The sequence below is a fragment of the Lichenostomus cassidix genome, chromosome 3, assembly GCF_008360975.1.
Source record: "Lichenostomus cassidix isolate B80296 chromosome 3, HeHo_3.0, whole genome shotgun sequence".
NCBI lineage: Eukaryota > Metazoa > Chordata > Aves > Passeriformes > Meliphagidae > Lichenostomus > Lichenostomus cassidix.
Window position 1 is genome coordinate 17,007,268 of NC_139483.1, and position 24,360 is coordinate 17,031,627.

The 24,360-nt window shown below is 43.9% G+C and overlaps 1 protein-coding gene across 2 annotated transcripts in view; it reads left to right on the plus strand.

Annotated features, from left to right (window-relative positions):
* Positions 1-23,354, plus strand: part of LOC146439182 (calpain-8-like) — a 45,328-nt gene extending 21,974 nt beyond the window's left edge. Inside the window, exons 12-21 of one of the 2 annotated variants that reach the window (XM_085054718.1) lie at positions 54-90; positions 732-797; positions 1,710-1,767; positions 2,274-2,338; positions 3,551-3,619; positions 4,917-4,995; positions 5,870-5,989; positions 6,599-6,657; positions 17,853-17,998; positions 18,176-23,354. In XM_085054718.1, the coding sequence (XP_084910844.1) occupies positions 54-90; positions 732-797; positions 1,710-1,767; positions 2,274-2,338; positions 3,551-3,619; positions 4,917-4,995; positions 5,870-5,989; positions 6,599-6,657; positions 17,853-17,998; positions 18,176-18,347 (871 nt within the window). In that variant the 3' untranslated portion in view covers positions 18,348-23,354. Of the gene's footprint in view, positions 1-53; positions 91-731; positions 798-1,709; positions 1,768-2,273; positions 2,339-3,550; positions 3,620-4,916; positions 4,996-5,869; positions 5,990-6,598; positions 6,658-7,590; positions 7,806-17,852; positions 17,999-18,175 lie in introns of those variants that run through there. The other variant, XM_085054719.1, reaches the window with a different exon arrangement.
* The last annotated feature ends 1,006 nt before the right edge of the window (positions 23,355-24,360 follow it).

Consider the following 24,360-nt stretch of genomic DNA (forward strand, 5'->3'; position numbering starts at 1 on the left):
AAGAAGACTCATAATTCCTGGTTGTTTTACTTTTTTTTTCTTTTTTTCCTTAGGATGATGGGTGATGAGGTGTCTGCAAAACCATATGAGGTTAGATGCCCTATCTCGGCAGAGTTTTCCTTCATAATGTGAGAGTAAAACAGGGGCAAGATTTTGTTTTCTCACCTGAGCTGCAATTACAGTATATTTTTGTGCTCAGAAGAAATATTATTAGTTCATGGGGATTTTTATATATATCCATATCTTAGTTTCACATTCATTTTCATGTACCTGGGGGGTCATGTGGCACAGAAACTTCCCCCATGTAGACTGAGCTGGAACACATTTGATTGTCCTTCCCTCCAGCATAGGTAGGAGAAAGTGGAGCAGGCACCTTTCCATAGAAACAAATAGTTTACCTGAAGCTGGGAGAAGCTGCAAAAGAATTCCATGGAACTGCTGAATTGCTCTGGCCGAGTGCAGCAACATTATCACTGCGGCTATTTTATAAAAGTATCTTGGTAACAGAAAAAAACTTTCTCATCAGCCTTAGGAAGTATTTGCTCTCAAACTAAGCCAGCCCCTGGCTGTTCATGACTTAAGCAGTGCCTCTGTTTTGCCATTGCTGCAGAGCAAATGCTCATTTTCTGTTGCTGTAAATAAGCCCCTGTAAAGCATCTTTACAATATCCACGGCTCACTTTCTAGAAGCACCTTGTTAACCACTCTCTTGGACATCCCTTTCCTCTCTAGCCTCATGTCGATAACAAAGATATAGATGATGAGTTCAAGACTCTGTTCCAAAAGCTCTCGGGAGAGGTAAGTGGATTAAAGTGAACAAAAAAGACCAAGACCTCTCTGTTATGATTATACAAATATTTGACTTGCCGATTCCTTTTACTCTCTGTTCAAAAAACCAAGTATTTCTCCCTTTTTATTAACTCACAGCTTCAGTTCAATTTATTTTACAATAGAGAAGGTTTTCTACATTGTTCCTCTTATTGGTGTAAAATGTGATTTTTTTTTCCCCCCTTGGTAATGCCAGGCAGCGAATAACTTTGAAAATAGGGGAGATAGGAGTGAGGACTGTGAACATATTATCCCAGGGTGAAATACATTACCTGTGGAGTTATCGTATAATTCTGACAATTGCTTGGCTGGCCAATTCCTTCCTTTTTGTTTAGCCCCAGGAACTGGAAAACTGTTGGCTGGGCTCTTTCTCTACTTAGTGTATTTGAAAAACAGTATCTACAAAGCCCTGCTGTGCTAGCCTGTGGCTGTCACGTCAGATTTCACCTTAATGAACAGGTGGCCACTGCTATTGGAGAGGGAAAACATCCTTTTAGTTAGGAAGACCTTTCTGAGTTTTGAGAGGCCAATTTTAGAATTGTTTGGTTGTAGTGTCCATAAGCCTCGAAAATCTCAGATGTTTTCCTGAACATTTTTATTCAGTCAAACCTTTTAAAAAGTTGCCATTTACTGGGTCTTGTCACCATAGCACCCAACAAACCACTTATTTCCCAGCTGAATGTCTAGGAAATCTGGTTGCTTTTGAAGTTCTTCTCCCTGTGATATCTGAGGGTAAATGTGAAGGGTTAGAAAAAAATTAAGGGTTTACATGCCTTAGATATGGAAGGGAAATAGTACCTAGATGTCTAGCAGCAAGTGAAAATAGCTTGTTTCAAATAATTTTTGTGTTAACACCTAAAGTATGTTTTGTTTTCTGTCCAGGACTGTGAAGTGACTGCGAGTGAACTTCAAAGGATCCTAAACAGGGTTTTGGCGAAGAGTAAGTGACGTTACGTATATCCATTGGATGGAGCTGAGAATGGGATCTGTGCTAACAAAACCCAGCTCTGCCAGCTAAGGCTGATGGAAAACTGAGCTTGTGTCTGGTCCCAGCTGAGTTTCTCCTGGCTTGTTGAACCTCTAAATAGGGGGTGGGTTGGAAATACTGCCTGGTGGTTCCCTTCCAAATGTTGCCAGCAGATGTTCTGCAGAGGCACAATGTTCCCTGTACTTTTCCAGGAGGACCACAATGGCAATGTAATTATGCTTCTGTGGACATACAGTTGCTTATCTCCACCAAAACCAATAACATCCTGTCCCCCACTGTGAAAAAAAACCCCAACAAAACAACATATTAATCAGCTGAAGGGAAATAGGGGAAGAAATGGCAGAATTTCTTCTTTGCTACCAAGATTTTAAGGTGGTTGACATTTCCAACATTGTCTGCAGAAAAGTATTTGTCTTAAAGTATTTCTGACTTGGACTTTTATATTTCTTTTTTTACAGGAAATGATGTTAAAAGTGATGGATTCAACATTAACACTTGCAGGGAGATGATCAGCCTTTTAGATGTATCCTTTGAATGTCATTTCATCACTTTTAAAGTGATCTAGATCTGTAGATCTCTTTTGCAAATCTTCCTGACAAGCTGGACTAAGTCTACACTTCAATTGCCCAGGCAAATGGCTGGGGCAAAAAATTCAGCCAAGCATCTCTATCAGCTCAGGGTGGTAGAAACCTGAACCATTTAATCATCAGCTGCTTCTCTCACCGGCTCTGCATCTCTCATTGCTTAAACTTTTTCCTAAATGCAGAGGGGAGAAGAAGCAGGGCCCTTCTGCCTGGCTGCACCCGTGCAGTTCCAGCTGCACACACAGCATGCTTGGCAGGATGCAGGTTTTAAGCACATCCTCAGCTGCTGTCTCTGAGCCAGGTCCTGCTCACAGAGCACTGAGCTCACAGCAGCAGAGAGACAGGCTGAGCTGTTCCCAGGGGAAGGCTACAAGTACAGGCTGTGCTTGCCTCCCTTCTGCATAGCTGGGAGGACACTTGGGAGCCAATAAGGTTTGAGTAGCCAAGGGAAAAGGAGAGGTTATTGACCTCTCTGCCCAGTGCTCCTTTGCACTGGGAGAGTCAAGAGCTGTGCTGCCAGGATCTCACTGGTGTTGGTGTCATGACATCATCACATTGAGGCCAGCAGGGATTCTCTGTGGATCTTGTGGATAGCTGGCTGTTAGGAGAAGTGGTGCCATTGCCCTGCACTCCACGGGCTCCCAAGCCTGATGGGGTAACTCAGTAAGCACAGCATCATGGCATCAAACCCCTGTTTCTGCATAATTTTCCATTGGTAGGGACATTCAGGCCCTGAAGGACAAGAGAGAAGATTCTGTAGATTGCTATTGACTCTCTTCACTTGCAGTTCCTGCCTCTGGTTTCTCACAAGAGTCTCCTGCAAGGCCAGGCCCTTTTTCCCCAAAGGACTCTAATCTACTGCTAAGTGTACAAAATGTGAGTGGTTTTAATCATGCTTATATATTTAGCAATCCCATATATCATTCCTTGAGAGTGAAGATAGCCTAGAAATTCTTGGCATGCCTTTAGCCAAGCAAATGTGAAGCTGTGGGCATGTCTGTGGGAGATGGAGATGAATTACAAATGAGAACTAAACTGGCATTAAGACGACACCATGATGGGTGATTTGTTTATATCAGAACTGATTGCTCTCCAGTTTTGTTAAGGATAAAGAGATCCTGATTTTTGAACCATGCCTTAACATGGCCCAGACCGATGGGACTGGCACCTTGGGACTTGTTGAATTCAAGACACTTTGGATGAAGATTCAAAACTATTTGGTAACATAACATTTCTGACTGTCTCCCCTTCCCTCCCCTCTCAGCTCTGAAGAACAGATCCAGAACTGAGATGGAGTTAAACCCTCACAGCAGATATACTTGGAAGCCTTCCTTCTCATGGCTGGAGTTTGTTCCAGGGCTCTGAAACACCTCTCACTCAATAGGGCACAAGCAAATCCTCTTTCACCTTGGCCCCATCACTCTCCATAATTTGCAATACCTTATGGAAAGACAGATTAACTCTCTTTGATTATTGGCAAAGACAGCTCTCTCTGCTGCCTGCTCCATTAAAGCTCATATGAACATATCTCGGCTGTTGCAATATGTTGCATTGCTGGCTGAGCATAAGCAAACACAAGAAACATATTTTTAGGACCTTCAAAAACTTGGCTTTGTATTTCTGAAATCCTGTAGTAGTGCTGAATTATTTTTCTGGCAGACAATTTAACATCCCAAGAAGTTCACCCAGAATCAAGCAGCCTAAAGGAAGGTCAGGTTTGGACATTCTGGGTGTGACCACATCCCTCTCAAGCAAGCCTGCTCCACAATACTTGATCTTGTTCAGCACAGAGCATCTCCCCTGGAGGTTCATGAAGAACTGTTGGGTTCATGAAGCCCCAGCTCTGTCTTAAGGCTTGTCAGAAAAGCAAACCCTAAGACCCAAATCCACTATTAGCTGTAGGTCTGGGGTGGCTTCTAAATCTGGATAATAAACCTGCTGTCAGTAGGAAGCATCTGTCATCTTGTCTGAAATATTAAGCAAGATGGACTTGGTCTGTTGCAGCATTTGCCAAATGATAGGATATTTTCCTCAATGGCCTGTCTGCCACCATGTAATATGAAGGCAGGCAAGCTGCCAGCCCATGGGAATGTGTTTCCCACTCTGCCTGGCTTGCCAGTAGCTGCTTGAAATGTTTCCCTTGCTCATTAACATTTCAAAGAGCAGGAGCTTGTGCTGGTAGGGGCAGTCCCTGTCCCAGCCATCAGCGGGCACAGCAGTGACACAGCGAGCATGGCAGAGGTAGGAATGATTGTCCTGCACTGATTAGCCACACAAGCAGGGAGGATGGCAGGGCATGGGCTGCAGGGTGGGCTAGCAAACCAAGGTTAAACCCTAGAGGAGCCCCTGAGTAGCTCATTCTAGCTTCTAGCCCCTGATGAGACCTGTGTTCCCATGTCCCCCTGGCTGCTGTGGCCCAGCTGTGCAAGCACAGCTTCCCTGTGCCCAAACCATGGCACTGCTGCACGGACACACACTGAATGCTCTCTCCCCTTCCCTCCTTCCTCTCTGCCACAGGCAATCTATAAGAAAGTGGACAGTGACTACTCTGGTACCATCGACTCCCATGAGATGAGAAATGCCCTCAGAGAGGCAGGTGAGTGTTCTGCTCAGGGACACCATCGGATCACCCAACATTGGGCCAACAGCGAAGCATTTTAATGGCTTTTCTTCTCTCCTGTCACCTAGATCACAGCGTTGCCAGTGCCATTCTCCCTTCCTGGCAGTCACACACTGCTACATCCTTTTGCTGTTACACACATCAAACCCCATCCTCTGTTCTGCATTATGAACCACTGGTACTTTTGTCCATGCTGTGACCATTGCTTACCCATCTGATTATTACTTGCTCTATTTTTGGCCTCATTATTTCCTAATCTAGTTGTCCTCTTTCAGAGCTATGCCCAAACCCTCTTTTTCCTTCATTTCCTCCTCTGGAGAAGGTGCAAGCCTGATCAAGGCATGCCCCAACCATGTCCTCTCTGATGTGTTCACTTTTGGAGCAGAGCTTGCCAGCTAAGGGGCATCTAGAGGAGCACTGTTTTTTTGATTTGTCTTGTGCTCAGTGGATTTTATGTGAATGATCCAGAGACAGAAATAGCATGAATATGGGCCTGAATAGAGCCCAATGTGTTATGTGAGCAATTGGCTCTGCTGCAATCACTGCTATTCAGCTGCAGTGCCAAGACTCGCTAATTAGGGGTTTATCTGGGGAACATAGGACTGGTTATGCTGTGAAACAATGTGAAATATGCAGTCTGACAAAATGCTGTGGGAGAACTCTATGCCTCTCTTCACCCAGCACAATGGGCTTGGGAAAGGACCCACAGAGGTGGGTGTGAGAGTCCAACAGACCTTCTGGGAGGAATAGTCCTCCTCTTCAACCTGCAGCTGCAACAGTCCATGGATAAATCTCACCCAAGCACATTAACCTGCTGTGTCAGTGACTCCCATCTTCTCCTTGCCCTCAGGTTTCAGGCTCCACGATGAGGTGCAGCACAGCATCGTCACGCGCTACGCCTGCAGCACCAAGCTGACCATCGATTTCGATGGCTTTGTGGCCTGCATGATCCGCCTGGAGACCCTGTTCAGTGAGTGCCCAAGGGCAATTCCTGAAAACTTTGGGGTTGCCTTAGGTATTTGGTGTCTTTTAGCTGCGAACGTAGCAAATCGAAGGGAAAGGTCAGGGTGCCAGCAAAAATGTGTCTGTTGGAGAAAGCGGCAGAAAAATAGCTGAAGCCTTTCTGCCTGTGTGACCATGGGGAGTAGGGGATGTGTTTCCATAACACACCATTCTCTTGTGCTTTACAGTCATCAGCAACTCATGGGCAGTGCTCTGGCCTCCACATTGTCCCAGCTCCAACAAATGGGACCATTTATCACTCACAGTCCTTGCTCAGACCTGATTTACAGGTTTGTCCCCAGATCATGCCAGATGCCGCCACATCAGATTTTTTAGTTGTCCTGCTGCCAGCTCCCATTTTGCTGCTGTAGATCTATTCCGCCCCATGAAGCAGCTTAGAAAATATTTGTAAGAAGAAAGAAGAACAGCTGTAATATTATCTTACACAACCAGTCTAAATTTCCAGTAGATCATGGCAAAAAGCCAGACCCTTTACATTTTGTCAGACAGCGATTCTCTACATGCCAAGCTCTGTGGTTTATATCCAGTTTTTTTTCCCCACTCCTCTCCATTTCAGAAGTGTTCCATCTCCTGGACAAAGACAAGAATGGAGTCATCCAGATCTCTCTGCCTGAGGTAAGGCAGGTCAGATTAAAATACCACCTGATCAAACTGCAGCAATGGACCACACTAAAGTACATTTATTTAAAATCACTATTATAAGTGATTTAATCACTGTTATAAGAGAAATGAGTAGTGATTCAAAGGGCAAGTTTGTTTATGTGAAAATGTTCTTCAGCCCAGAAGGCCTGTCTGGATTAGTAGACTGAACTTTTACCTTTATATGAGAAAAAAAAGTAAAGATACCTTAAAAACTCCCAAGGCTGATTGAGAAGATGCTTACACAGTGCATTTCACTACCTCTTTTTAGAGGGCAGTGGTCAATTCATTAGAAAACACACAGCAGGGAACTCCTCTTGTCTGGCAGAGAATGTACTGATCAACCTGCCAGAATTAGAAGAAACCTTTTAAGAAGCCAGGTCTTTTTTTCCCCCACATTTTTTTTAATGCAAATTTTTCCCATTGAAGCTGTTGTAAAAGCAATCAGCTTGAGCCTTCCCTTTGCAGAATACAAATATATCTCAGGAAACAGCTGGAAGGAGCCCCAAGAGGTCCATCCAATTAGTCCTCTCAGCTGAAGACTGGCTTGAAGGGAGGAGGATGGCTAGGAAGCCCTGTGACCCTCAGTTACAGTCAGTTACATCTAGCTGAAATTGTTCATTGCCCACTCCTACCCTAGAGTTTTTCAAGGTTGAAGGTTGAGGTTTTCTCCCGCTTGCCCTGTAGAACTCATCTTCCTTTGGAAGAGACCCCACTTGCAATGTTTGAGGCTGATCCCAGCTATAGATTTCCCTGAAGTTCCAGAGCAGATGGGTCCTGGATGTATAAGAGATTAACATGCAACTCCAGCCTTTTCCAGCTTGTTCTTCCAGAGGCATGGTAGGGTGCCCCAGTGGCATCCTGTAGACCTTCCAGATGCCCTGACTACTTGTTCTGTTTCTCCCTCAGTGGCTGTGCTGCACACTGATTTGAACTACGGTCAATCAATTCAGCAGAGACCTCTGAGGCTCTTCTGAGCATGAAACCAATTGTTTGGCAACTCCTCGTTGTGAAAAACAGAAAGAGAAACTTGTTTTTATTCCTGGCGAGTTACTTTAAGCCAATAAAAATGATCTCCTGTCAGTTATAAAATAAACGCATTCTTAAACAAACAAATAAACAAACCCAAGACTGACCTCCTTTACTTTTCCTGCCCAAAGAGTATTGCTCTGTGTCATGCTGAAATCTCATAAATTTTGACTTAGCACAGATGAACCCAGATGGTTTTGGTTTGACTTCTGACTGTGCAGCAAAGTTCAGCAGTGTTCAAAATCCTGGAAGGGATCTCCATTGCCTGCAACACCAGCATATGTTTTACTCCATGCTCAAGAGCGTGGGCAAAATTTATGTTGCTGCCCTGGCAACCTCCCTTCCCAGACAATTGTCCTCTTTGGCTGTGCCAAGTGTCGGCAGAAGCTGGGGGTGAGGAGCTGGGAGGCAGATGATGAGCTGCTGAAAGCACAGAGGATTTGGGCACAGACACAGCCATGAGGATGAACTGGGAATCAGGGAAATGTGATGGCACTCCTCCACAAGTCTTGGCTCAGTGCTCCAGGAGGAGGAGAGAGGATGGAAGGTCATATGCAATTTTCTCCAGTTATTTCAGCTGAGATCTTCTCCTGTGAATGCTTGTCCATATGCATGCCCAAAGATGAGATTTTGAGCTTTAGTGAGTGACTGCAGCTCAGAAGCTCATGAAGGCAAGGAACAAAATATGCCCATGTAGGGGATCTAGGAGCCAGAGTGTGTGAGGGATGTGCTAATGTGGATCGTGATCTAAAGAAGAAGCTGAGGCTAACTGGCTTCAACTGTCTTAAACTTTGCACTGGCTCACAGTGCTATGCTTTTCTAAGGCCTTGTAAAACATTTGTGCTCTTAAAGAAAGCTCCTCTCTACCTTAAATTTCACAGTATTATGAAGAGTAATATCATAGCAATGCAGGCAAGATAATCAAGCAGCCTGTATTAGCAATCAGAAAATATTTCTGGAACTTGCAGCAAGGATCTGACAAGGCCATTCATGTCCTGGTCAGTGACATGTCTTTGACACTTCTCCTCGGGAGCAGAAGGAGTGCAGGGTGACATCTGTGTCCCCAAGGCAGATGTGGGGCCAAGACTCTGTCCCCCTCTCTCTTCAGTGCTGTGTTTGAGAGAGGCCTTTCTCCACACCTGCTGTTTCCTCAGCTCTTTCTTTGGGCAGGAAGAAAGCTGTTCAGTTCCCATCTCGTGACAAACCCCACACCTACACTTGACATCTCCCAGCGTTTCTTCTTGCTGCTGGCCACAGCTGTCTCGCAAAAAGGGGTGTATGACCTGTGTCAGTGCATGGCTCTGCCTTCTAATTGATGTCCTCTCCCAGTAAAACAGAGATAAATATTTATTTTGGGTTGCAGGATAAAAGCAACTGGAGTAGGACCCACAGGCTTTCCCCCGCTGTCCCTCTGCACATATCACTGGCCATGACCTGTGTGCAGTTGTCAGAGATTGCCACCAGTTTCTCCTGGGAGATATTTGCCTGCTGACCAAAACCAGACATCTCTGTGCCTCCACTTGCCTGGAAGACAGAGCAACCTGGGGCAAGCTGAGCTCTCCAAAACCACTAGAAAATTCTGGTGAATGCCCCGCCTGTTCAGTAGGATGAACGTGTCCTTCCCTGCCCTACATCTTGCATATGCAACACATCTCCTTGCTAACCATGCAGCAGGGTGAGCTGGCTGCTTGCAGCTTCAGATTTGCTTTCTGCTCACACGCGCTATTCATGAGTTCATTCCAATTATGGTCAGAGAGGCCTCTCTCCACAGGATTGGGAAAACTCAAACATATGCAGAAATCCATTGCATGCTCCCACTTCTTCTCCTTTTACATCAAGCCAGATGCCCCCATCACAGTAATTCTCACTGTTATCTCAATGGCTCTCACCCTCCTGTACAGGATGGGCAGAGTGCTGCACTCCATCTTCCTTTATCTTTGGGAAGCAGGCAGCTCCAGAGGAGCCACCTCCTCTTTCATTTGTTCTTTGAGCACAGCACTTGGCTATCAGGTCTTAGAGAACAACTGCTCAAAAATAAGCCTTTTCATGGGATTGAATGTGCTTCTCCTTTTTACCTGACGCATCTGCAAAAAGATGATTAATGTCCACCTGATTTTCCTTCCCTATGCAGCAAGCTGAGCAAATGTCTGCACTCATCAGTTCTCCCAGTTAGTCCTGATGGAGCTAAAATAGCTTTTGACTAAAATGCCTGCAGCAGCTCCTGTGGAAGCAGTGGGGCATGGTAAGCTGAGCCAGGGCTTGGGCATCTGGACTCTCTGCACTCTCACACTCTGCATGTTGGCTGTGCTTCGTTTTTGGAGCTGTGAAACACTGCAGCTCTCCTTAGATTTGAGTAGCTCAGTCATGGGGAATTATAATGCAGGCAAGACACAAAGGTTCATGAATTTGTCATCCATTCCCTGTCACAATGAAAACTGTGCTGTGTGGCACTCTCAGCACTTTATAGATACGGTGGGGCTAAAGGGACTCCCACAGAAACTCTGCCACAACTCTTCAGATCTTTCCTTTCTCTCTCCACTTGCCCATAGAAATGTTTTCCTCTGCGCTGCAGACTCATGAACTGGAAACTTGAACTCTGTACATTGCTCTGTTAAAATGAGATTCATATTAGACCACATTCAGAGTTTCAAATGCCTTGTGCACTAATTGCTTTGTGGTTGCCTATAGAGGAACTTTCTGTGGGTATAAATCCTACCCCATCAGTGTCTGACTCCAGCTTTGCACCAGAGTAAGTGTCTGCACCATGAACAAGACAATCACAGGCATTTGGGATTCTGCTTATGAGTTAGGAGAATAAAAAGAATCAACCTCATATGTGCAATTATCTGTCACCTGTTCATCCTCCCAGAATGGGAGATTTACAGGGGGATCTCTCCTTTCCATCAATGCAGGCTAATGATTAGATCCATGGCTTATGAGTAAGCACAGAAGGAGCAGTCCTTTACAAATTCCTTTTCAATCTTTATTTCAGACAATCCTGCTGAAACCTGGCTCAATGGTATGTTTTCATTCTTCCTTTTTGTATGGTTCAGACAACCTGGCAGGCCTGGAAGCACTGAGATACTTTAGGCACATTCTTCCTTTCCACGTTATTCAGGATGCATCCGACATCCTAGCTTGCTATTGTTGTTATCCCAGGCTAAGCTTATAGACTGGAGATACAAATTCCATAAAAGCAGGTGAGATGCTGGGTGCAAAAGGACCCCAAATTCCAAAGCTTTTGAAGTTTCTCCACCACTAATGATGTCCCCAGCGATGGTTAATCTTCAAGTAGTGCCCTGCTCCTGCCTGACAAGCTTGTTGCCATGGTGTCTGTCTCTCTCTGTATAACTGGCACGTACAGCATAAAATCCTCTCTTTCTTTAATAGAGCAAATTACTTCACTTGTTACTGTTGGCCACTCATTAACTCCTTCTTCAGTCTTTGAAACCTTCCCTGCAGTTCTCACCTGAAGTGCAGTCCCCCATCAGCACAGCATCACCTGCCTGTGTGGACAGGAGGTGCTTGGGGAGGGTTGTGTGCAAAGACAAAGAGCATGTATCAGCTAATAATCCATGGGAATGTATTTGAGAGATGGACTCAAGAAGTACCTGGACAAACACTGAAATAACAGCCAGGAAGAAGCTGAATGAAACAGCTTTTTGTCCACTCAGGACCTGAACAGTGTCAGGAACTGGAGAAAATGTTTTCTTCTGTGACTCTTGCAACTTCCAGGGAAGAAGACAAGAGCACTCCCTTCAAAATACAAAGGGCTGACTTAGGAAAAAAATGCCCTTTTTCTATTTGGAAAATTCTGTAAAACGTTGGTAGCTTTGTCTATTCACTCACCTATAAATGTGTAAAAACTACATTGTCAGCTTGAGTGATTGAGGTATTTCTTCTAACCCAAGTGATTAAGGTATTTCTTCTAACCCATCTTTTATTCATTAAAAAAACCCCAAAACCCCACCAAACTCAAAGGTATTTTCTTTAAGTTCAAGCTAGCTGGTCTGCTCCTCAATGTGACCCCTCACCAAATTAGCTTTGCAAGGCTGGTTTAAATGGTACAGCTTGATCTTGCTCTTACAGAGAAGATAACAGTGAGGGCCTTCTTCCAATGTCTTAAAGCATTTCAGGCCTCCCTAAATTCCCATATCCTTTTCGATAGTCTCTCTCTTATTCTCCTAAATGCACAGACTGTCACTTTTTATCTCTGCTGTACGCTTCTTTTCAGCTGATACAGTGAAATGTTTCAGTGTTCCTTTGTTATATGTAAAAAGCCACTGAGGCTGGTTTTGAAGGGGAACTTTCATTATCGTCCTCAGTTGTTCACTCCCTGCCAGTCAAGACACGAGCCATACCCAGATAACAGGGTCTGCACTGTGCTCCAGATGTGCCACATCTGTACCAGCTGCTGAGGTGGAGCAGCTACAATCCCTGGCAAACATCACCCAGGTGCTCTACTGAGGCCACTTTGTAACAGCTCACAGAACACAGGCAGGTGGGGCACAGAGTCCCCAGGAAAACTTTCAGTCTGTCCATACAGAAAGCACCACAGATCTTCCCAAAGATGTGTCTTCATTGCATCATAGATACATGAGTACAGCAAAGACACTTCAATGTATTTTGTGGGTGTTTTCTCTGTGTCTTTACTCAGCCCAGTGGCTCCATGGGGACACCACTGAACTTCCCACCACAAATGTCACTGTCCTAGCAATGGCATCACAGACTATGAAGACAAAATAAGCAACCAACCTCTTTGCCATTGAGGGCCTGTATTTAGACCCAGAAACTTGTTTATTACTAAACCTTTAGCTCTCATTGCCTTTAACACCTCTGAAAGGAGTCAGGCTACTTGTTTGTCTGATGAAGCTTTCAAAGGAGTGAGTAGACCAAGGCAGTGTGACATTGCTTTAATGGTAAAATCATCTTTAGTAGTGAAGGGCATCCTTCTGCCACAGCTTAGCCACAGATAGCACAGGATCTGGCATTTCCAGAGATTTCTCATTTCTCTGTCTTGCTTTCTCTTCACACCTTCACTACTTGATTAGCCAGCACTCCTAGGCAGTTCTTGGGCACAGCTCTCTGGATAGCTGGACTTCAATGTTACTTATCTTTAATGTCATCAATGGAGGCTTGATCAGGAAAGAAAATATTTCTTTGTTATTTAAAGAGCTTTATTTGGTAATTGATATGAATAAGATATGTGGCACAGTCACTAAGCCAGCCAGCTTAAAACTGTGTGTTTGTAAAACTCTGTGTGTTTTCCCAAGCTGTAATCACACTCTTAGACCACTGTGCAAATTTACCCAGTACACATAGCAGAGCAGGTATGATCTCCGGGGAGTTTAAAGGGGCTTTGTGAACAACACAGTTTATTTCAAATTGTGTTTTGCTACGTTTTAAAAGATCATATATTTGCTGATTAATTTGCATGGAGTCAGAGCTCAGGAGATGCGCTGCTCATCAAATATGGGATTGATGGGTGGTAGTTGGTGCTGTGGCAGGCAGTGGGGCATTCCACAGGGTCTCTGTTGGGATGCAGCAGCATTCCTGGAGGATATTCCAGTGTGCAGGTTGTGTCACTTGAAGGATGCTCCCTTCTGCCTTCAGTGAAAGAATCTTTGCTGGGGAAGCTTCACCCGGCAGATGGCAACTGTGAATACAGGAAACTAGGAAAATGTTTTCAGTTTCAGAAAGAATCACCACAGAATTAATTAAAGAGGGGAAAAAAAGGAGATTAAAGGAAAAATGAGAAAATTATAACGTACCAACCTGACCTCTAATTTGTAAAGCACCTTTAGCCAAAACCCCGAGAGAAGGAGCTATCTGAAACAGCAGTAGTAAACTTAATAATCACGAAGTTGATTCCAGCAGAGACTGCCAGCTTTCTACATGTTAATTTAATTTTAACTCATCTCAGTTTTGGGTTGGGATTTTTTGTGTGTGTGTGCTTTTATACATGCTGATGATATTTGAATTTCAGACATGCTGGTCTGGTTCATGAAAGCTTGAATGAGAAATTAACTAACCAAATTTCAGTGTCCAAGCTGATTAGAGTATAAACAATGAACACGCTTTATAGAGAGAGAAAATAAAACTAATTTCAGAGTTTACACCTTGCACTCCATGGTGATGCCAGTAACATAGTAAGAAGAAAAAAAATACTGATTTTTAAAATGATGTGGGTTATTATTATAGATTACCCTGGCACTGACAGATTTAATTTTGCCTGTCCTCATAAGACTCCTTGAGCCATCTCTCCCCATAGGATGCAAATATTGTTCTGTTTAAAGGATATCTCCCTTCAGTACCTGATGTCCTATCACCACTCTGTGATTTAATGGAGCTGTGCAATGTTGATGTCCTACTGTCACTAGGGATGTACATTTCTTTTAACACAATGTATATTTTGTGAGCAACATCTACATGAGCATGTCTTGAATAATTACAGTGCTTGTCAAACCATGGTATTGCTTCTCTGGATTCCTACAGACAACAGATAAAATTTCCTCAGATACCAGGAGGATGGCTTTAATTTTGTTTCAACCTTGTTTTCATCTGAATGAACATTCCTGGTTTGGGATTTCTGGGAGAAAAAGGCAAGTAAAATATTGTTGGCCAGGTCCCCTTTGTTCCATTTCAAAGGAGCTGGCAACATAGTGATAGCTGGCTTGAGGATACTTGGTGTTTCCATCCCTAAGTATGAGATCATGTCATGAAGGGATGGAGACAGCTAAATCAGAGCTCAGCTAGAAGAGGAGTGATTCTGGCTAGACTGAAGAGGTTCACTGCATTGAGCAAAAAAGTGCTCAGCATATTTTGATAGTGGTTTTGAGAGGTTGAAGTTTTCTGTTGTGTGTAGCAAATTATGCACCATGACACGGGAGTGGTCAATAGAGAAATCTGGGAATACAGCTCATTCAGAGACACTGTAAAACCAATTATACCACCAGCAGATCTCAAAAGTACCACAGAGCTAGACAAGTCTGTGCTGCAACATGCCTTCAACCTGCTCTCCCTACGTCTACATCTAATTAATTTTCTTAATTGCATAACAGTGCACTTCCTAATTACACTGGGGAACCACTCTTGGATTGTAACAGGGTCTTTATCTATTGCTCAGATTATTCTGGCTGTCATATCAGCACAGTCCCCAGCCTAATTTTGTGCTAGCCCTCACAGACTGCTCAGGGAATGCTTGGCAGAGCCTTCAGCTGATGCAGCTACATCTCCCAGGAGCAGATGGATACCCTCACTCTCATGGAGCTCCTGGCTGAGTAGGGCCAATGAAGCCATGGGACCACTGTGGAGACATTTAGTGCAAGATGGAAGGGTGTTGTTAAGATCTCCTGTAAACAAGAGCCAGAGGAAGCCATTGGCAGTGCATGTGCAGAGTTTTGTTGGTCCTACAATACCCAGGAGCTAGGCTATGCATTCTTCAGTATCAACTAATTTAGGGAATGACTAAGTCTTTACCATGCTCCTGAAACAAGGAGCACAATCACCCCCAAATGATCTGCCAGACAGGAGGAACCTGAACCTCCAGACACCCCCACTGATCCCACCCTGTAACTGGAATACACAGCAGTGCAGGCAGGCTCACAGTAAAACCACGCTAGAGTAATCACAATCAGCAGTAAAAAAACAGGTAACCCAAAACCCCAGTGTGAGGAGTCTGGTTGCCAGGGAACACACATCCCAGTGCTCCCAAATACATCTGCCAGGTAGCAGTGCACTTCCTCTTTCACTCACACTGAAGTTAAATACCTCAGCCTATTCCACATCTTTCAATGGCACCAGTGTGCTTTAACACAGCATTGGTGCCTCTGGGTTTCCACCACTCCTGGCAAGTAGCTGGAGTCTGGATCCTTTTGGCATTATCTCGACATTTTGCTGAAACCAACCAAAAATTTCATAGTAATGTTTGGTAGATTTTGGATCTCTTTTCCTCCTTTGTTTTCAAATTTTGTAAAACCTAACTTGTTAGCCAATGGGTTTGCCAGGAGTTTTCCCAAGAAAACATCTGCTCTACTCCAGGAGAAGAAGATGTTCAATATAATACTGAAGTAACACACTTAAGCCTGATCAAAGGAAATAGATTTTACAAAATGCTAACTAAAATGCAGAGCCTGTTGTACCTGGATGTTGTTGGTCTACAGTGTTTGGCAAGATGAGAAGAGGGATCAGACATTTGTGTGGACAAAAGGGCAACCAGTGATTTTGTTTCAATCTTTATTGCTAAACCAGCTTTTGAAAAAATATGAAACTTCACAATTTCAGGCTTTGAGCTGCCCACTAATATTAGAGATTGAGAACAACCCTGCTGTGAAGTTTCAAATAACCCTCCATCTGTGTGGCTACTCTGAAATACTCAATTTTGAGATAGGATGGTCCACTGGATTGACCAGAGATCCCTTCCAGGAGAGCAGTGCCTGCTTCACCTCACCTCAAATAGACTTGGCCCCATCTGCTGTGCAGGTACCACCAGCACTTTGAATTTCACCCCTCTGGGTTGCCAGCAGCCTCCTGTCAGCTTCTGCTGAGCTGAGCAGAGAGGAGCTGACATGCCACAGAGCAGAAGGAACTTCTGCCCTCCCAGAAAAATTTCACTTTTCCTCCTCCTTCTTTTTCTGCTTTTACTGCATCTTCAATACTTGCAACAGAATGATAAGCCATATGTTTATTCTTTATTTATAGATTTATAAGGCAATGGAAACTCTGAAAGGTATTTGCAAAGCCCAGTTCTGCCCAATTATTGAATTGGCTGAAATATTTTTGATTAGTAACAATTACTCTAAAGCAGAAGACAACCTAGAGAAGCATAATTGCTTTTTTTTCTATAAAAATAACTTATAATGTGTGGGCTCGAGGGCACTAAGACGTATATTAAAATTATTTCATATAATCTTGGTCTCTGCCAATTGAGATAAACCTCCCTGGGTCTGCAGGGCTCCCTCAGGAAGAACAGCATGGGGACAGTCCATGGCTCTGATTTTCAGATCTGGATAATGGTGACTGTAGACCCCACATCACCTGAAAATATCCCTTCCTAACTCCTGTTTTCTAACAGCTCTAGAAAATTACTTGTGGGACTGAATACAAAACCACTAGAATTAAAAAAGCTGTCTTGACAGGGATCAGTCCCCAGAGGAGAAGCATCTGGGTGCCCAAAGGGACAAATTTATCTGTCTGCAAACATGTTTCTTAGTGATGATGATATATAAGCTGTAATGCTTCGTTTTCATCTAGCCCTTTTAAAACACTCCCAGCAACACATGGCTTTGGCCTGAGATGTTCCCTGTCATCCATTCCAGCAACCAAGATCTGTGAGACAGATCTGCCTTCAAATTGGATAAGACGTGTACCAGGTGCCGCATCCATGAGCACTGCACAAACAGTGAAATCCAAAAATTGCCTTTCAGCACAGCCTGATTAAAACCAGTATAAAACAGCAGCAAGGTCTGCCTGAGCCTCCAGACCCATCTTTGGGATCTCTCTTGATGTGTGACAGTCTGCTCTGCTGGAATTGCAAGACCTTGCATCTTGGTGTTGAGTTTTAGTCGAGTGCTCTTTTAAAAAGGAAGAGTTCTTCTGCATGCAAGCTGGCAGAGTCCTGGGTCTTCTGTCACCCACAATATCCATAGAAAATTATATGCTCAGTTCCCAAGTGAAAGAGTTCTTCACTTTCTCAGTGCCACCCATGAGCCTTGGCAGATGTCCCAGACCATTGTGTTGGATACAGGTTCCATCAAAAAAAACAGGTCCCAATACTTACTTTTCCAGCCTGGACCCTGAGTGGCATCTTTGCTTTAAGTGAATTTGCAGCATATAAATGTTTGGGAACTCAGTACATGATGCCCTGGTGATAAAGAAGGGAAATAAAATCTGGACCATACTTTTCAGGGTTTATAGGAGTAACAGGAATAAAAGGCAATAAAACATGAGTTATCACTGAAGTCACAAGCTTGACTCTAATATAAGCAAAGGTCAGATCAGCTAATAAAACAGTTCATTCTTTCCAATTCAGACTGGGAGGGTGCTCTAATCCTCAAAACAACCTCATTGCATACATTCACATATGCCAGGGCCAGTGGCTAGCTCTAAAAATAATAAACATGATTCATTTTCATTTTGGACAGGAGCTTTGGACTATGAAAATCATGACTCAATACACAGGGAAGAGTCAAGGGGACGTCACCAGTTCCTACTCCACAGATGAAGGAGTTAGTATGCCTTGTTTCCAAAAGCCACTCCAAGGCTGGAAGTGTTTAACTGCAGAGATCCAGTGAGTACTTGTGCATGGCAGGACTGGTGAAATGATAACGTGCCAGCTCCTTTTGGCAGGGCCTGGATATTTTTAAGCAGAGCTTTTCTGGAAGTTTTGTTTCCAGCTCCATTGCTCCCAAGCAGAGGAAAGCTGCAGCTCCCCTTGGGCTCTGCTGTCATGTGCTCTGTCTGGCAGGGATGTGGTGCTGCTGGAGGGATTTGGGCTGCCTGGGAGGTCAGAAGAAGGTCTGTCAGAGGAGAATCAAGGGAAAAGACCCTCACAGGGATATCCACCCCATTTTAAAGGTCTTCTGCTGAGAAACCTGGTTAAGAAACATGGCCAGAACGAGCAAAAAAGGTATAAATGATGGGGAGGTGTTGCAAGCATCTCCTCTCCCAGAGAGGCTTGAGTGACACAGTCTGATCTATCCTTGCTGAAATGGTCTCACTTTGATTGTTGAAATTCTAGTTAGCACTTTTTTTATTATGATGTCCATTTCTATCCTGCATGTAGCACTTTCTGTCTTTGAAGAAACATGGACAGATTGCAAAAGCTCCTAGGTATTGATTTTGTTGACACTAAACTCTAAATTAGAGCTAATATCTGAGCAAGTGGGAATTTGGTTTAAAAAGAGCTCCGTTGAAATATACTAAAATCAGTAGGCACCATTTAAAATGTAACATAAGTCTTATGATAACCAGATTTGGATTTTATAGAAATACATATCATTTTCTCATTAGGAAAAAAATTGCAATATGACAGAGGGCTCAGTGATGTCTGAAAAGTCAATTAGAATAAAGCATTGCCCCTGGCTTTCCAGGTGGCTGCATCCTTTATTTCCAGCTAGGAAGGGATGCCCCTAACTTCATATTCAGTACAGCTGTGCTGCCAGTGACTCTCACCAGTGCTGGAGCTGCATGACAGAGATGAGTGCAGAATCAAACTGCCAGCACAGGGAGGATCCCAAGCATGAGCCAAATCTCAGCTCACATCAACTGCTTTGGTGGAAACCTCTGCCCAGGCACAGGCTTTGGGTGATCCCTGGCATGGGAAGAGAAATGAAGGACTGACTTTGTGTGTCCTCTCACAGAAGACTTTTCTTTCTTGTTTGTTAAATGTTTTGTGAATGTGACCTGGACGTTGCAAGATGAAGCTCAGTTGGGTAATTTTAAAGAAATCTAGGAGGCTGGGAGAGAAAATTCAGGAGGTGTTTAAAGAAAGTGCTTCTATTTCACACTGTGTAGTAACAGCTGAAATTAAATTCTGATTAATATTGTTCAAGAGCAGTAGTAAGTGACTGTACTGACCTTTGATTGTCAGTGGTTTTTTAAGTTATGCCAGAGGTCAAACAAATAAAAGACCAAGGAGATATGGCCAGGGGGTATGACAGAGAGAAAAAAGGGAAGGGGTATTAATGTAATATTTGTGGCATGTGCATGCCTGCTCTGTAACCACAGTTCCTGCCTGCCTCATACCCTCAGGCAGCCTGAAGCTAACTAATAACCCTGTCATCTGGAGAGAAAACACAACACTGATCATCACAATTTCACAAACAAGTAATTTTAAATTAATTATATCACATCCTATTAAGACCAGCTCTGATTGTCTCCTATCTTATAATGGATTACTTTATCAGCACTGAATATATTAATTTTGCAGATAAAGCTGTGTGTGCTTGAGCACCAGCTAATGCTGTCTCTCTGTGTCACTACCTGCACCTCCCTGACCTCCTGAAGTCCTGATGAACAAGAATCACCGTGCAGGGCAAACCAGAGAACTTTTTCCTCTCCATTCAGCACTGCCTGATGCCATCCCCCAGCTGCACACACCTCCCATTGAGGTTGTTACACTCACCTCAGCTATTCCAGATTATCTAAGGTTCAACCCAAATGCAAACCTGGAGTTTGTGACTCAGATCTCCTGTATGCAGCTATGCTCCAAAGCAGCTCCCTCGACCATTTTGATAAGCCAGAGGCTGCTGGATGATAAAGCACCCCCTTTATTTTAATATCCCAGTTATATGAACAGCACTGACAAGCTGCAGAGAGGAGGGTTGCAGTAATGGTGAAGTACCAGAGTGGGCAGAGGGAGATCTTGGAAAGCTCTCAGCCTGCCTCTGTAACAGCTACTTGAGAAATGATTCTTCAAAATGCTCTTTTTGTCAGAATGTGCCTCTCTGTTGAAACAAATCAGGTTTACTGCATTTTCAGTCTCAGAGGACAGCTGAAGCAGAATGGGAATATCAATGAATTGATGGGATTTCTTTTTCCTCAAAATTTTAATTTACAGGAAAGGTATTTGAAATCAAAACATTGACATGATATTAATATAATCTTCAAGCAAAAACCCCTTGTGGTTTTGCCTTTTAAACAATAAAGGAGAAGCAAGGATATTCAAAGTAATGGTAACTCTCTTAGGCCAGCAAATTATTCCCCACCAAGCCTGGCATGCTACAAACTGGACACAAATTCCAATTTTGGGACAAATAGGGGCAAGCAGCTGCTATCACAAACTGTGTATGAGACCTACATCACAGCAATTCTTCAGGTCACTCTTTGGGCTCATGCAAAAAGGATTTTCTCCCCTCAGACCATTAATCACGCTTGCTGATGAGCTCTAAGAGAAGCACAAGGTTAACTAATGTTCTCCTCTTTTGCAGATTTTTTTCTGGAGAGAGAGAGTAGCAAAGCTCAAGAGGCAAGAGTTCAGAAGGAGCTGCAGGAATCAGACCGATTAGCATCCTCCCAGCAGTCATATTTTCACCCTAGGAAAATGTAACATTGCCCAATTAGCAATATTTTATCACTTGTAGTGTAAGAGATCTCCTCTCTCAACAGCTGTTTATAGTTTTTCCAGTAAAAGTTACATCTATTAAAGATAACTGAGCCTAATGACTTAATTGGCAAATGCTATTACATGTTTTCAAGAAGTTTGATCTGAATTCAAGGCTGATAGGAGCAGGAGTGAATTATAGACTTGAGGCTCTAATCAAAGTAAATAGTTTTCAGTGAGGGCTCCAACGGGTCAGTTGTAGCAGGATGCTCTGCCTGGAGTGGGGAAAAACAACTCAAACAATACTCTGTCTGCAAAGCTATCAGCAGTGAAAGGAGAAGGGGGCTGGCATGCTGCTGTTCACGCTGAATGATGCTGAAAACAGCCTGACTCATCATTCCCAAAGATAAACATCCTGATAGTGAGGTGAAGATGTGGCAGACCTGATAAAGTACCTGATTTAAAGGGACAAGCAAGTGATACTGTTGATAGCTTATCTAAAGATGCTGAACTGACACAGCTGGCCTGGTGACAAGTGACAGAAAGAAAATCACTTCATCTATAGAAACACAGTCCCACTTTTTAACAGCAGGGTCTTCATAGAATCATGCAATGGTTTGGGTTAGAAGGGACCTTAAAGATCATCCAGTTCCAACCCAAACCATGGCCAGGGACAGCTTCCACAAAACCAGGTTGCTTGAAGTCCCATCCAGCCTGGCCTTGAACACTTCCAGGAATGGGGCATTTACAGCTTCCCTTGGCAACCTGTGCCAGTGCTCACACCTTCTAACATACTCCTTCTTGGAGTGTGTGTGGAGAGTCCTCTCTTGGGTGGGGACACCTCAAGGTTACTCCCTGAGGCTGAGTGAAAGAGATTTTCCTTCAGTCTTTGGTATGGGTGAATAACATCAGTCTCTACTAAATAATTGGTTTTGCTTGCTGCAATATAATTGCTTCAATACTCCTTCAAAACAGTGTACAGTACTAATAGTTATAGCTTCCTGTACTGTGTAGTAAATAATTTTGATTAAGATCTTTTAGTCTAGTCATTATAATTACTTTTTTTTATATGAATATACTTGGGTTGCCATCCTTTATCCTGTGGGACAAAGTTGTATAAAGGTTCAATTGCAATGATGTTAATCTTTTGGCCATAAATCATTGACAAAGTCTGGGGCTAAGATTGGATCCAGCAGCACCTGGACTCTTCTCTGAGAAGGAGTTTAGAAAGCAAGGGGGTTCTTTCTATCCCTCATGATTCAACAGGAGAGCTTCTCTGATGAACTTTAGCTGAATTCCCATTCTGCCTGCAACAGCAGTACAACCGAAGCCAAAATTATGCAGATCAACAAACTCTTAACACTTCTGTCACACTGATTTTTGAGTTCATGGGAGGCCTGGGCAGCCCAAACTGGGAACCAGAATGGTGCTGGGAGCTGCACTAGCTTGTGTTCTAGCTCATGTGATCCTCCTGTCTTTCTGCAGCAGGGACAGATCTGAAAGAGAGAGGTGTCGTGACCCTCAGCTCTGACTCCTCTCTAGCTACTGACATATTTCAGGGACACTTGACAAATGGCTCCTCTACAGAGAGTGCTGAGGAACCACAGGGTCCAGGCAGATGCTTTATGTCCTGTGCAGTGGGACTGAACAAGAGCCATACATTTGCCAGGGGACTAATTTAAAATGTATGTTTTCACTCATCTGTTCCACACAGGCACAGTGGTCTTGTCTGCAGCATCACAGAGGGTCTTCTTCATTATTCTCCTCCCTGGGCCACATAGTTTTCCTGTGCTTTTATCGGGATTTTTTCTGTATGGGATTCTTGTCATATCATCCTTGGCTGGGGCAGACCTACCCAAGGAAGCAGAGAGAGTTTATTCTTGCAGCTTGAATCTGGAGTCTGTGCTCAAATCCCTGTGATCTAATGAAGAGTCTGAGGGCAAGATGTGCATCACTGCTGGCTCCGGACTGTCGCCGGTGGCATCATGTGGTGCCTCTCAGGGGGACTCCGAGCATCTCACAGGCCATGCCAGTGTCTCTGATTTTTCTCATCAAATTGGGTTTTCTTTCCCCACTGTGTATCACACTGTTACACTGCAACAGTGCTGGCTGTCTCCAGGTGCTCCTGGGGAAGTCCTGCTCAGCTGGAGGGAACTGTGGTGTGTCACCTTGGGACTCCAACCTGCCCCCAAGATAATCTACAGGCTGCTCTATTTCAGTGGTTTTCTACAAAATGCTGCAAGTGACCCCTTAGGGTTCATCAGTTTCCCCGAAAATAGTGACTATATTTGGATCCTGTAATAGAGGGAAGCATTTGTGGCTAGGCTAAGGAAGAGGTCTGCTCCTAAGTCTTGGTGGTAAATACTTTGGGAGGATTGCTCACAGGAGGCATCCTGGCAGCTCAGACGTGGGTAGTGTCATAAATAAATGGCAGTTAATTTGAGAAGGGGAAAGATGAGATGAGAAAGTGTAAGGAATAATAAATAATCAGAAGTTAAAAATCCCTAAGGAAAAGATCAAGTCAATGTTTAAGGTCAGAGTAATTCTATTTTCAAGCCACATCATTGGCTTTATTAAGAATGAAAAGAAGAGATAATGTAAATAGTCTTGACACTGTGTTTTCATTTCAGGCTTGGTATAAATGCTTGTATAAATCACTGTCATTCAAGTCCCTCCTGTATAGATCAGACCCATCTTTTCCACATTGTTTCTGTGCTTTTTCCATTTCTATCACACCAGCCCACTCTGACCTTGAGCAAGTCTCCCCCTGTATCTCTGTTCTCCTTCTGTAAAATGTGGGTGATAATACAGCAAACCTGCAAGGAAAAAATGCCCTGGAAGTACAATATCATAGTGGGTGCTGTGAACATAGCTCAAGGAAATAAACTCTCCAACACAAGGTGGATACAGGTTTCAAAACACCTTTGATGACAAGTCAATCTAAGATTTCTGTTCCAGCTGCCCTTGGCTTTTTGGGGTATTTCAAGCTCATATTCCAGTGAAGGACCCTGGGGCAGCAGGCAGTGCAATGTGGCTGAGGGTTTCTCAAGTGCTGGTTCACATCAGTGCCTTTAGTATGTAGGGCTGTCTGCCACTCCAAGGCTCCCCTCATGCAAGCTCAAATTAACTCCATGTCGTTCAGCAGTGCCTGCTCTGCATGCATCTGCTGCTTCACCTCTCTTGTTTAGACTAATGAGGACAGAGCCCACACATCTTGTTAAATGTCTGCTGTAGTGTTCGCTGTCACATTCTTGGAGAGGCTTGGGAAAAAGGAAAACAAACACAAAAAATTAAGGCCAAGCTCGCCAGGCACCCTGAACTTATTATTGTATTTGGTAAGAAAAGGGGATCCTGTCCATGGAGGTGCTGGGAATTCCACAGCACATCCTGGAGACATGAAGGATATAAGGTGATTGGAACTAGGAGTCAGCATGAATTCAGCAAGGAAAATCCTGCTTGCCCAACCTAATCATCCTCTGTGGTGAAACGACTGGGTTGGGACATGAGGGGAGTGCAGTGGCCATTGTCCACTTCAGGAGGACAGAACAGCCTCATGGAGAGGCTGAAGAAGTGTGGGCAGGATGGGAAGAATGGGAGGTGAGTTGGAA